Below are 13,234 nucleotides of genomic sequence, written 5' to 3'. Positions count from 1 at the left end.
AATGATCCATGGGATGGAGAAAAAGGTTTTCTAGTTAGAGGTTTAGTAGCCTTGCTTTACCTAAAGTAGCATGAAATTATTCCTATTGAAGTATCCTGGCATAAAATACCAGCTACTAAGTAGCTCCATAATCCTGTGGAGAAAGGATTAAAGACTGTGACCCTGAACCAGAACAACTTCAGTAACAGCTGGATGTGAGTGAGGTATTCTCTGTCTCTTGATGTCTTCAAATCAAGAGTTGAAACATTTCTGGAAGTTATTGGGTGAGTCAAACATGAACTATTGGACTCAAGAAGAGGTTAGTAAGTTGAAATTTAGTCCTGTGGATTAAAAAAAGACTCAATGATTGAGCCCTTCTGGTCTTAAACTGCTTTGATAGATTCATAAACACTCAAATTCTTTCCTTTTCAGTCTGACAAAACTAAAGCCTTTACTGTTAGTACAGCCCGAATTGTGTCATGTATTCCTTTTATCCCTTAAATTTGTGTGTTAGCTCAAACTGCCTTCTGACTTAGAACATTGAATCTGTTTCTTTCTTTAACTGGATTTATTAAGATTTATTAAAAATCCTTGCTAGTCATGAAGTTGTAAAAATATGACACCACTAGCATGTGTTCTCTTATAGCTTATTTTAGAAGAAGAGTGTAAATAGAGAAACATTTTCTAAAAATCTGTATCAGTTTCAAGTTGTCCTTCCCTGGTATAGGTTTGTAAAGGTTGTGCTTTTGATTAATGCTACAGGGAATACCACCACTGTGTGCCTGCTTGATAGAAGAACATGAAGATCATATTAAGGCAGCAGCTGCTTGGGCCTTGGGACAGGTTGGAAGACATACTCCTGAGCATGCACGAGCTGTTGCAGTAACAAACGTACTACCCACACTGCTTGCTATGTATATGGACACACGCAGTTCAGAAGATCTTCAAATGAAAGCAAGTATATTTGTAGTATCTTCAGTATGAGATATTTATTGTAATCAACAGGTATAAGTGCTTAAAACCTACTAAATGGTATGTGCTTTTATTGATGTTCATCAAGTCACAGATTTCCTGGGTGTAGGGTGTCTGAAGGCTGTGTGTCATTTATTAGGACGGGCTGGTCCTAACTGGTGTGCATATGGTGCATACCAAATCATATAGTACAGCCACAGCAGTCTAGTCCCTCATTTTCTTCCCAGTTTAGAACAGAGTTGTGTACATCCATAAATGCTGTAATTTCTTGTGAGTGACTAATTTCTAATTATCTATTTTTTTTTAAGGTGTAAGCTTGTCCTTGTAGTAGATTTGCTTACATTTTTATTATTATAATAAAACTGTAACAAATACTCAAAGCTCTGCTCTTGAAAACATGCAACTGTTCATGTTTAAGGCCTTCCTTGTGTGGGAGCTAGTGGAGTTGTAGTTTGGTAAAGTGTATTTTTGAGCAACAGTAAGTGAACCAGCTGAAGAGTATAGTATGACAGGATATGGTCTCCCATGTTGTACTATGCTTCTGTACATTCCACTGAAGTATAACATTCCAGATCTGTAAAATAACTTTTGTATAGTCATTTTCAGTGGTACCAAAATATCAAGGCCAAATTAGCTGTACCTATAATCCTGCCCAAGAAGGTCATTACTGCTTGTAGCAGTCAACATTAAGTCTGTTTTCAGAAACTAAGCACTGATGTACAACTGTTACACTCTCTCTTTCCCCCTCTGCCTGGATGGTAGTGCACTTTGCTATCCCAGACCAGCAGACTCTCTAGTAAGCCACTTCTAAAATACAATCTTTTAAAATGTGTTTTGACTTAGCTTTCTTATTATATTACAGTACTTCAATTTACTTAAAGGGTCTACTCCTGCTTCCATTGTAGTCAAAAGAAAATTGCCATTACTTTGACAGTAGATAATATAATAAGAATATAATGCACTGTAGGTTCTGAGGCTTAATAAATTTAAGTAGAAGATTGATTCTTCATTAAGTGACCTGATAGATATCATAGTTTTTGTTCAGAAAATGCTCTTTGAGAATTCTGATCAATTTGCTTTTTTGATCAGACTTCAGTGATATATAACATGAATTCTTGTTGTTTTCATTGATGTCTCACTAGAGAAATTTTATTTTGCATTTCAATAGACTAAAAAAGCCTTAAAGAACATCCTTCAGAAATGCACGTATCTTCCAGCACTTGAACCATTGCTCCATGATGCCCCTCCCAATATTATGAAACACATTGTTGGGCAGTTTAGTAAGGTAAGAAAAGGCTCCGCTTGATAAGTAATGTTAATTGTTTTCCATTAGCAAGGAAGCTATCTTTCCAAAGATGAAATCTCTCTAAAGGTACCAGTTGTTTTCTCAGAATCCTCAAGCATCCCCTGCAGAAGCAGTTTGGAGCATCCTGTTCTTTTGTCCGATAAAGCTGGATACTGTTTCATCTGGAACCTGCCATAATTCATCCTAAGACTGGGAAAACAGTTGCTTATAAGCAAGGTGTTTTTTTCTTCCTTGCCTCTTGAGATTGAGTGGAATATTAACTCACGTGCAAATATTTTCACTGAGCCAATGTATCACATAAATCCTAACCACATCTGTTTTAGATAAAGTACAAGCTGTCTGTACAGGAGTAACTTAAGTCAGGTATTTTACAATAATCTAGAGTATAAAGCCCTCACCACTTTTATCCTCATTAATTTTCAGTCTCCATTAAGTAAGTGTAAAAATCCCAAATCTTTTATCTTGCCTCTCAAAATTTGAAACTGTTTGTTATTAATTACATTGTTGATTTGAGTGCAGCATGTAAAAAGTGATACAAATTAATCAAAATATTTAAAATTATTTAAGTAATTGCTAACTAATCAAGAGATTTCCAGTGTCTGCGATGTTCACCAGCTGTTGGGAATCCTGCTCAGCTATAGACTATCTTTAGTGCAATACTCTGCTGTGTATTCTGTTAGCAGGGGGTACCAGGCTCTCTTGGTGAGGTGTTCTTTCTGGAAATGGCCAAGTAAAACATGCTTGATATTCAGTTCTGATTATCACAGATCTGGAAGCACTACTGTTTGTATTGCAGATTCCTGATTACATTGCCACACTTAGGTTTGTCCTGTCTTCTTGCGAAGACCATACAAAGATTGGAGATTTGCACAGAATCCAGTGCCTTTTGCTTCTGTGTGCTGACTGGAGCTATTAATGAGCTGAGTGCATAGTAACTGGTTACCCAGTGTATAGATTTGAATGTTGTTTGCTGTTGAAGTGGTTTTGTACCCTTCATATCAGCTGATGTTTTTTTTCGTTTTTCTTCTTCTCCTACAAACAAACTATACTTGTCTGGCATTTGCTCTTCTGAAGTATACATTTAAAATTAAGTTCTCTGCAGTAAAAGCATTTTTCTCTCCTGTATCATAGTTTGGGAATTTCCTATTCTTAGAGCTGTGGTATATTACTTCTGTGGGCTTATTTATAGCACAGTAAAAGCCTTATTTCCGAGCTGTGCTTCAGAGCGGGATGCTATCCGTTCTTGGTGCTGGACTGTGTCATTTTAGCATCATCGTTTTCAGGGTCTGTGCAATTCTGTGCTGTCTCAGTTTGGACTGGGGGAAGGGACTGTGTCTCAGAGGTGCCGTCTGTCTTTAGGGCCTCTTCCAAGAGAGCTTTCTGCTGTCTTATCCAGCCTGGGAATCACAGTGTGGAGGAGGAAGGCAGGGAAAGGGCCATATCCTGTCTCCTTGCTAGTTCCTCCTTGGCAGTTCTTGTTGTGGGAGATAGGTGGAAACAGACATCTTTTCAGTTCCCACAACGAAATGTTCACAGTTGTTCCTGACACTTCTATGGAGCATATAAGAGGGTGAAGTCTCTATGCTCCCCTCTTTTTTCTTTACCTGTCTATTGATTTTGTACAGCATAGAGGGACCAGAGAAATGAAGGCTGTTTGCCTATATGCATGGCAGAAATCTCATCTTTCTTTTCCTTCATCCTTTTAGGCAGTCCCTTCCTCCTTCAAGGCTCTCGTTTTACACTGAGATACAGTCAAATTTATGGCTTGATTTGTGTGACCAGTGTGAAGTCTTACAAAATGCTTTTGCCCCCACAGTATGTAACCCTCAGAGTTGGTTTTGAACCTATCTGGTTTTGTTGTAGATGCAGCTGATGTCTTGCATTATGTCCGACCCCCCCCCCCCTTTTTTTTTAATATTATTGCAGCCCTTGGGCCTATGGACTACATGCTGTCATTCTCCCTCGCCTGGCCCAGCCCCCACCGCCCTCCCTCCCTCCTGTCCTCTGGACAGAGCTGCATATTGGCATCACTCAGGGAGCACAGAATGTATTGTGTGATCATTTCTGCTTATCCCCTTTGGCTGCAGAAACTTCACATTTTTGCTTTCTGTGTGTGTGTGTGTGTAAAAGGCTTCCATGGCTACACAGTGTGTTGTAAGATTTTAATATCTAGGAATTTAATAGTAGCATGTAATGCTTCAAGGCTGCATTGTTCACTTGCAACAATTCTCAGTATTGTTTTCATGCACTAATCTATACTAGATCATTATAATGATATAAAATTCCGCTCTACAATTAAACTGTGGGAATTGACATAAAAGACCTGAATAACTTGGTTTAAGTGGAACAGATGCTGCTGTTATTCCATGTTAGTATTCTGTTTTTATTATCTATTTAATCTCCACAATCTTATTGTCTCCATAGGAATAATTCAAGAAATATTATTTATGTAAAGATAAATACTCAATTCATTATTTTTATATATGTTATGTATTAAAGCACAATTTAAATTATGTTATAACCATAAAGGGCTGGTTTATGATTTTTTCCTGTGCAACTGGGTGTTAAAATACAGTAGTCATTACAGATGTTGTACCTCTGATGTTCCATTTTATCTGTCCTCTGAATTAAAAACAGATAAGCAATATTTGAACCTAGTAGCATAGAGATTCCTTTAAAAGAATTTTTTTTTAATGTACTTTTCTGTGTGTAGGTGTTACCACACGACAGTAAAGCACGCCGTCTCTTTGTAACAACTGGTGGACTTAAAAAGGTTCAAGAAATAAAAGCAGAACCTGGGTCACTTCTTCAGGAATATATCAACACTATTAACAATTGCTATCCAGAGGAAATAGTAAGGTAGGGAAAATGAAATTTAAAAAATTCATCCTTAGAACATTGTTAGATGTTTTTCACAGGAACAATGCAAAGCAAGAATTTAAAATATTAATTTAACTTCTACATGAATTTTGTTTTTAATAAAACAGCATAACATTTGGTTAACTGCCCCAGTGGTAACACAACCGCTAGACAGTACCTTTGACCACCTTCTCTTTTCTGATTGTTTTTGGAATCAAATTTCTTTGTAAACAAAGCCCAAATAATCAGGCTCTTGCAGGAAGCTGGGAAGAAAAGTCAGTCCTGCACTACCCAGACAGACTCTGAGGCTTCAGCACAACCACTCTCATATTAATGAACGTCTGTGGGAAGTTTAGTTTATCTTGGTAACTTATTTATGGATTACTCAGGCTCCAAAATACATGTATTGGTGAATCTTTGGTTGCATCCTCGACTTCCCTAAGAGCCTGTCTGAACTAGTGTATTCAGAAGCTCCTTTGAAACTTCCTCTGATGTACAGAGGGTCCAGAGGCTCTCCTGCACAGTTGCTCTGCCCACAGCTGCCCTTCCTCCCCCAGCCTCATCATGAGGCTTAAGTGTTATATAAAAGGACCATACACCAGCTGTCTGCACCAAGTTGAACTTTGCCCTTAATGAATACAGAAACACTATTAAATAGCTTACAGTCAAAATGTCACCATCCTAAATTGTAATAATGAGAGAAATGCCCTCCTAGATTCTAGATATCCATTTACCAGTCCTTCACTCCATCAACACATCAAAAGGATGTTGCACTCATGCGCTCCCTCTACAGGCTCTGAAAATTTGCATCATCAATTTTAATTATAGCAACAGAGTTCTTCAGCTAATAGTAGCTACAAACTAAGTCACACAAAATGAAGCCCTGTATGTCTCCACAAGGAAAAGCCAGTGGCTGGCAAATGGGTAAAAGCAAAATCATAAAGAAACTTCATTCTGCAGCTAATACTTCAGAGGGAAAGAGGACATTTGCTTATGCTTTTCTGGATATAATTATTGTTTCTTTGTTACAGCTATTTCTCCCCCCCCCCCCCCCCCCCCCCCCCCCCCCCGTAAATGAAACAAGGTTACTCATGTAGACTGGGATGTAATAAAGAAAAGGGCCCCTTCGAGCATCTCCTGCTTGCCTCTTTGTGCTACTGCCTGATGTTGGTTGTGCTGCCTGAGGCACAGCTGCTATAATAGACTCCAGCTCTGGGTTTGTCCTGGAGACCTGTTATTTTAGGCTGTTTGCAGACTGAATATAATAATGCATTGAAAAGTTAGCTTTACAATGAGAGAACTAATATGAGTTTTAAAAAGGGTTACATTATACAGAAATCATCCAGAAAATGAAAATCAACAAGGTAAATGGATCTTCCTTTGGTGTGAAAATGTTGGGGATTTCTACCTGAATACATTTTAGGCATGCATTACATGGAAGTATGTTCCTCTCTATAGTTAAAGCTTACAGGGCTCAGAGATGACAATTTACATGCCTGCAAAACCAGAAATATACTGAGATGTATGTTTTTAGAATAACACAGTAATAAATTTTAGATACTCTTGACCTGGAAAACAAGAACTAAATGCAGCTTTGGTGATGCTTGCATATTGGAAGCATGTAGTTGGTCCATTGTGGAAAGCCAACTGAATGACAGCAGGACAATAATGGCACCATAGAGTCCTACTCTAATGAAAACCTATTGGATAATCTCCGTCCTTGAGTTGGCATTAGAGACAGAAGGTCATTGTGATAATTTTTTTTGTTCCAGAATCAATGTCTCTCACATTGATGTAGACTTCACATTAGCTTTGGGGTGTGTGCTTATGTTTGATGAACAGCTGTAGACTATTGTTGTCTGGCAGCCTATGGTTCTGTGTAAAGTCATGCTTTTTTATTAAAGGCCATAATTTCAAAAGAAGTTAACATCTACATTTCTCACTAAAGACAATGGTTATGACTGCTGAACTTATCTAAAAACTAGCCACTAAGTACATGCCCTAAAAGAAGCTAAACATATTTTTGAAAACCTGACTTTTAAGTATAAATGATAACATAAGTTGAAAAGCAGGCTCTTAAAACATTGTAGGGGAATAACTGTAGAATTCCTTGACCAGTGTTTAATGCTAGGATTTTTTCCTGATCAATAGAAATATGAATAGTGTTTCATTACTTAGCACAGAACATGCCTTGTAGTCTAATGCATAAACAAAATGTTTCTCTTTCAGGTATTATTCCCCTGGATATTCTGAGATACTTCTGGAAAGGGTGGAAAATTACCATCCAGTTTTATAAACTTCATTTTTTTATTAGAGCTGTATTTCACATTTATGCCTTTATGACTATAGTACGAATACAGCTGTTGAAACTCTTGTTTGATTCTGAAATCTCCTTCTACTGTTTGAACTACTGAAAGAGCTCAGCAATTCCAGCAAGCTATATTTTGTTCTTTATAAACTTGTTTGATAAGTTTTTGTCCTTTTTGTTTTTTCTCTAACATTACTACCAGATATTGTAGCATATATGAATAGAATTTCACGCAGGGGTGATGATTTATCACAGAAGCTTTTTTAGAATCAGTCATTTCCTTTTCCTTCCACAAGAAAGGTTTGTTATTATCTCATTCAACTTTTACCATTCTCAGTACTGTAGCCATTTTCCCCTTTTGCTTTTGCATATTGTTTAGAGCTTCCCAAGCTCGATGAGGGGGAAAAAGCTGGCCCCTGTGCTTTTTTCTAATTATGGAATCCATTCTGCACTGAGATATCTCCTACTGCTACCTTTCAGAAAGTAAAGTGATGTGGTTTTGCATCTCCAAACACCTTAGTAGCTGTTAAATAAAGAAATAATCAGATCTGATGATGATAAAAGGGCTGAATTCTACATGATATGATAGTGTGGTGGTCCTGGCATGGTAGATAACACATCTTCTGCAAAAGTCTTCCTAATTAAGGCAGGATTCACTGTGGAGGGAAGGAGCAATACACTGTTTGGTGTATGCATTGTTGTTCCTCTTGGAAAGGACAGAGTGAACTTAGAATTTCCATGGGCACAAAGGGAAGGACGCTGGGAGGTTTGGCTCCATTTGAGTCAGCAGCAAATTTGTGTGGCTCAGAAGAGAGGAGAATTACTTGGCTGCAGGAACACTGTTAGCAAAGTTCTGAGCACATTCAGAGGAAACCTGAGGACACTTGAGTACCACTGATTGGAGTGATGGGACCAAGGCTGCTCAATACTTATTCTTCAAGAGCTGAAATTGCTGCATAATTGAGTTGAAGCACACTTGGAACTTAGTCTTGAAGTTGCAGATCACATCGATGTGGAGGTTATTGGAGGTATGAGCTCTTGTGTGTCTGTAGAACATCCTTGAAATATTTTTGCCTTCTTATGAAGAGTGAAAAGAATTTTACATTCTGCTTAATGCTCTGGTATACTGTAGCAGCAGGGAGCAGCATACAACCCTTTAATATTCCCTAACATGTAACTGTCTTTTACCATTTTTTGTTGTTCTAACCATTTTTGTTTTACTATGCAGCAGTTTTTTGTGGTTTGTTGTTGTTGTTGTTGGGTTTTTTCCTAAAGAGTAATAAACAGTGTTTCTGGAATAGGATGTTGAAATACTGGCAGCCACAAGGAAAGACAATTTTTGAAAACCCCCGCAGGAGAGAAACTTGTCTACTTTCTTAAACATATTAACTGAATGAGTTTATAAAACAGGAATAGTCTCTTCTATTACTCGTAAAACAGGAGCAAAGACTTATTGCAGTTGGAAATGATTTAGAGTGGCTTTTCTCTGCCAAATTCCAAATGACTATTTTCTTTTATTCTTGTCAGCATATTTTTCAACAGTTTACAAAAACATTGATGGGCTACCTTGTGTTAAGGTTTAATTCTACAGAGGGCTGTGCTCCCGCTGTGAGGTATTTGGTGCTCTCAGACTCTGCTCTTCAGAAGGAGCAGGGGATAGACAACCTAACTGAGATGGAAACCATTGGTGTCATGAATACCGGTATAGAAGCCACACCAGCTGGGTTAGCCCACATCAGAGTGAAAAGTCTTGGAACTGACTAGTTTCTACCAAATGCCTTTTCATTTTTGGTGTTTATATTCTGACATTATTAATGCTAGGATACTAGTGGAAAAACATTAGGTCTATTAAAAAGATTGTTGTAATACTCAATAATTTTCTCACATGCATTATGGATATTAAAAATAAAATCTTGTACAATCTCTAAAAGAATATGTAATGGAAGGGCTTCCAGACAGTCTTGAAGGATCTGAAACCTTTATTTTCCCTAGCAGAACAGAAATGGTGCAGAGGGCTGAATGCAGTTGCAGTACAGATGGGAGGCAGGGTAGGCATGGAGCTGCGTACCCATAGCTGCATCATGTGCTTGGGAGCACACCCACACCACACAATGCTAATGTATATGTTTTGTACGGAGAGAGCAAAGAGGCTTCAGTCCCCTGACAAATGTGCTCCTGCTGTGTCACACTGTGCTACACTGTAAGGATTCCACAGGGTTAAATTTCAATGCCTAAACAATTTGTTCACAGTCTTTTCACAGTCTTTTTCTGATTCCTGACAAAGGAAATGATTGCACAAGGCAAACCTTCAAAGCGATCTGATTGTGCAGAGCACAATCTAAATCAGACCTAGCAAAAATACATCTTTACACCAGCTAGGCAGTTCTGTCCTAAGCCAGTGGCTGTTTGGCCTTTTGTTGCAGGACTCTCCTGGACGATGCCACATCCCATTAGGCTGTGGCAGTGCAAAGTCCCCTCCCGCATACTTTGAGACCCCCTCAGCTCTCCTTTGCTGGCAGGCTGCTTCCCTGCATTGTACATATAGCTTCTGGCTGGAGGTTTCTCAGGAGGTACGTGTCTGCACAGTGCAGATCCTAGCCCTTTACAGCAGAATTATCACTAATTTGTATTTTAGGCTTACATTACTAGGGTAAGAGTTGCTCTTTTCCTGTAGTGTTTCACGAGTTCCAATGTACAGCATTTCTATTCCATCCTCTTATTTGGCTTAAGTCATCATCTAAAGCTATATTAATGTTTGTAATTGCTACTCTGGCAGGCTTCAAGAGTGTATCATTTGCCTCGATTACATAGAATAAAATGTAGATTTGCATTTTAATTCATTGTGTAAATGCTGTTTTCATGCTAGTTTGTGACTGATGCTAGAGAAGATGAAGAACAGGCTCATTTTGCAGCTTGAGCCTGACACCACCTTGGATGTTTGTCTTGGCTTACCACTCAACAGTGCCTACTTCTGAGCTTAGGACATACAAGCATTTCAAGTAAGAGTACCTCTCACAGAGGTGGCTTATTAAGACACACAAAGAAAATTAAGCCAGTGCTTTGGCAGAAATAAATGTAAGCAGAGACAGCCCTTAAATCATTTTGCCAGTTCCTTTGAGTGCAGCATTGGGACTTTTCAAGCCAAGTCTTTAAAGATCTTCTCTGGGGGCCTGAGCCATGATCTTTGTCTACATTACTACAGCTATTATTACATCTACAGATGTAAACCAGGGCCTTGAAAGAACATGTGGATGTGTAAAACTTTACCATATTTCATTCAGTGGATGGATTAACTGGCCTACAAAAGCTCCATTCTTTATCTGAATGACTGGAAACCAAGAGCATATGAAAAGGGGAAATTCAAGGAGTTCAACTCTTGTGCATATAATATGTTCTGCATTTCCAGAGGGATTTACCAAGGGATTGCTTTGTCTCATCTGAAGTGATCAATCTGCTGGAGATCTGCATCTTAACAAACAAACGAACAAACTGTTGAAGGAGCTGAATGGAACTGGTGAAGGAAGAAATGAATCTCATTTTGTGAAATAAAGCATAAAGTTACTGTAATTAGAAAGCGGATGGAGTGTGGGTAGATCCTCAGTGTTCTTGGTGAGTTCTAAGGGGGTTGTGAATTAGCTTGGCCAAAAGGGAGTTTTGGGCATGGAGGATGCCATGGGATAGCCTTCAGCTTCTGGTATAAATTGGAGTTCGCCGATTTTGGGGCATGTAGGGGTGGCTGACTGTTGTCCCTTCAGGTGAGGAATCTGTGAAAGCATGCTTGCCTCAGTATCTTCCTTAATGGCTGCTTAGTGTCCAGTGTCTTCGTTGTTAGACTTCTGGATGTCACTATGTGACCAGGGTAGAAAAAAAGATAGGGAGTAGTGCTAAACTGCAAAGCCAGTGGTTCCACTTCTTGTACTGACATAGGATTGCTTTTATGGTCTTGGATAATTACTACAAATCCCTATGTATCATCATCTTCAGCTGTGAAGTATCTGTTATACTCCTTTGTTAACTTGCAGAGTGCTGGGAAAATTAAATTCATATGAGAGGTCGATGCAGCAGAACTTAAGTTCTTTATAACTAATACCATATTCAAAAAGGAATATTGTTCAAGAACCTACAAAAATTTACTTAAGAAATCTTCAAGATGCTGATTTTTAGAATTTGAGTTGAACTCCAGTGGATTTTGTGAGTTTCCTCATCTGACACAATTTGAAGGGATCTTGGAGAAAGAGGAAATTACAGTGTCTCTCATGACTATACTAAAACTATTTGTGCCATTTTTGTATAATACTTAACTGTTAATATTGATGCTACTATGCTGTATTCTGTAGTCACCTCTATAATTTAGCTAGTGAAAATACTAATTACGTTATTACCGCTGTACTGTATTTCTAGATACTGCACAAAAGATTGAATTAGAAAATACATATAAGCAATACTAAAGCATATTTTGGTGATGAGAATGCTTTTTAAACCAGGAAATGGTATTGTGCTGCCTTTCATAAGAAGTTACTCTTACTTGAGTTAAACATGTTTTGTAGTTGGTTGTGTACCCTCCTACCCAGAGGTCCGATTGTGAGGTTTGCTGAGTGCTCAGCAAAGTGCTGAGGACCATGATCTGTAGCAGAAACCAGCTGTGTTCACTATCATGCCATCAGCAAGCTATGGAGAGGAACGATGTGAGGGTACTAATGTCATCGTCTTAACAGATTTCCACAGAGATTTTGAAGGCTTGCTTTTTCTTCATAAAAATATGCTTGTTCCTACTAGTTCCTACCTTGAAATTGAGTTAAATAATAGGTACCCAGATTAACTTTAGCTATTCTATATTTTGTTCCTTTTATAACAAAAATTAAATTTTGGGAGGGTGGGAAGTGTGTTAAAGTCTTTCTTTAAAACAACGTTCTTGATTATTTTTTGTGTCAAAGTCAGCAACAAAACTCTTCGTAATCTTGTGACAAGATCTGTGCCCTTTGCTCTCAAGGAAAGTTTTGTTTTCACTGATACAGACTAGTGATGTGTTTAATCCCTGTTGTCCTATTTATAATTAGGTCTGATGGCCTCTATACATGTTCACCTTTCAATATTAGGTCAGTGTTAAAGCCATTATCAACCTAAAAGGTTGGATTACTACCAAGATTCAGCCTTTGTTGCCCCACAGTGCTATAAATTATATTACAATCTATTGTTAAAAGTTAATAATACGCAATATAGAGGTCTGATGGAATCATGTTAATGAGAACACTGAAGCTTCATTGACTTGCAATATCATTAGAGCTCTGAGACAGGTTTATAGCCTTGTACAAAGTATATCTGTGTTGGTTTAGACACAGTATTTATTTGGTCACACCCAGCCAAATGTTTCGTTACTAAATTAATATAAATGCTGGTTAGTTCAATGAGCTACAAAGATATATAGCATAATTTCAGGTTCTCAAGTCACAGAAAATAAGCTCCAACAATGGAAATCAGTAGAGGATCAAAAATGATGGATATACTAGAGTGAATATGAACAAAGAGGGAAGGGAGTTTACCGAGTTGGGTGAAGTTAATTTTTTATGACTCAAGCAACATATAAAATTTGGAAAAAACAGCTCCCATTTGTAGTCTGCTCTGATTTTTATGTAACCCCTCCCTGTATACACGTATGTACACACTTGCAAGCATGGTCAACCAAAACATAATTGTAACAATTTCTGTCTTTGCTTTCACAAGACTTGCCTCTCTAAAGCATCTTTAGTGACTGAAGGAGAGTGGGTCATTGGCAAGTCCTCTGCTCACTAGTGCCAACTTTATGGTACTAA

The 13,234-nt window shown here is 38.2% G+C and overlaps 1 protein-coding gene across 3 annotated transcripts in view; it reads left to right on the top strand.

The window, feature by feature from the left end:
* Positions 1-12,134, top strand: part of SPAG6 (sperm associated antigen 6) — a 38,834-nt gene extending 26,700 nt beyond the window's left edge. For 2 of the 3 annotated variants that reach the window (XM_075047670.1, XM_075047683.1), the window contains 4 exons: positions 742-933; positions 2,120-2,236; positions 4,971-5,116; positions 7,346-10,278. In XM_075047670.1, coding sequence (XP_074903771.1) covers positions 742-933; positions 2,120-2,236; positions 4,971-5,116; positions 7,346-7,412 — 522 coding nt within the window. In that variant the 3' untranslated portion in view covers positions 7,413-10,278. The other variant, XR_012653119.1, reaches the window with a different exon arrangement.
* Positions 12,135-13,234: the final 1,100 nt, after the last annotated feature.

Source organism: Buteo buteo, chromosome 2 (genome assembly GCF_964188355.1).
Source record: "Buteo buteo chromosome 2, bButBut1.hap1.1, whole genome shotgun sequence".
NCBI classification, from domain to species: domain Eukaryota; kingdom Metazoa; phylum Chordata; class Aves; order Accipitriformes; family Accipitridae; genus Buteo; species Buteo buteo.
This window is presented reverse-complemented; position numbering and strand designations above follow the sequence as displayed.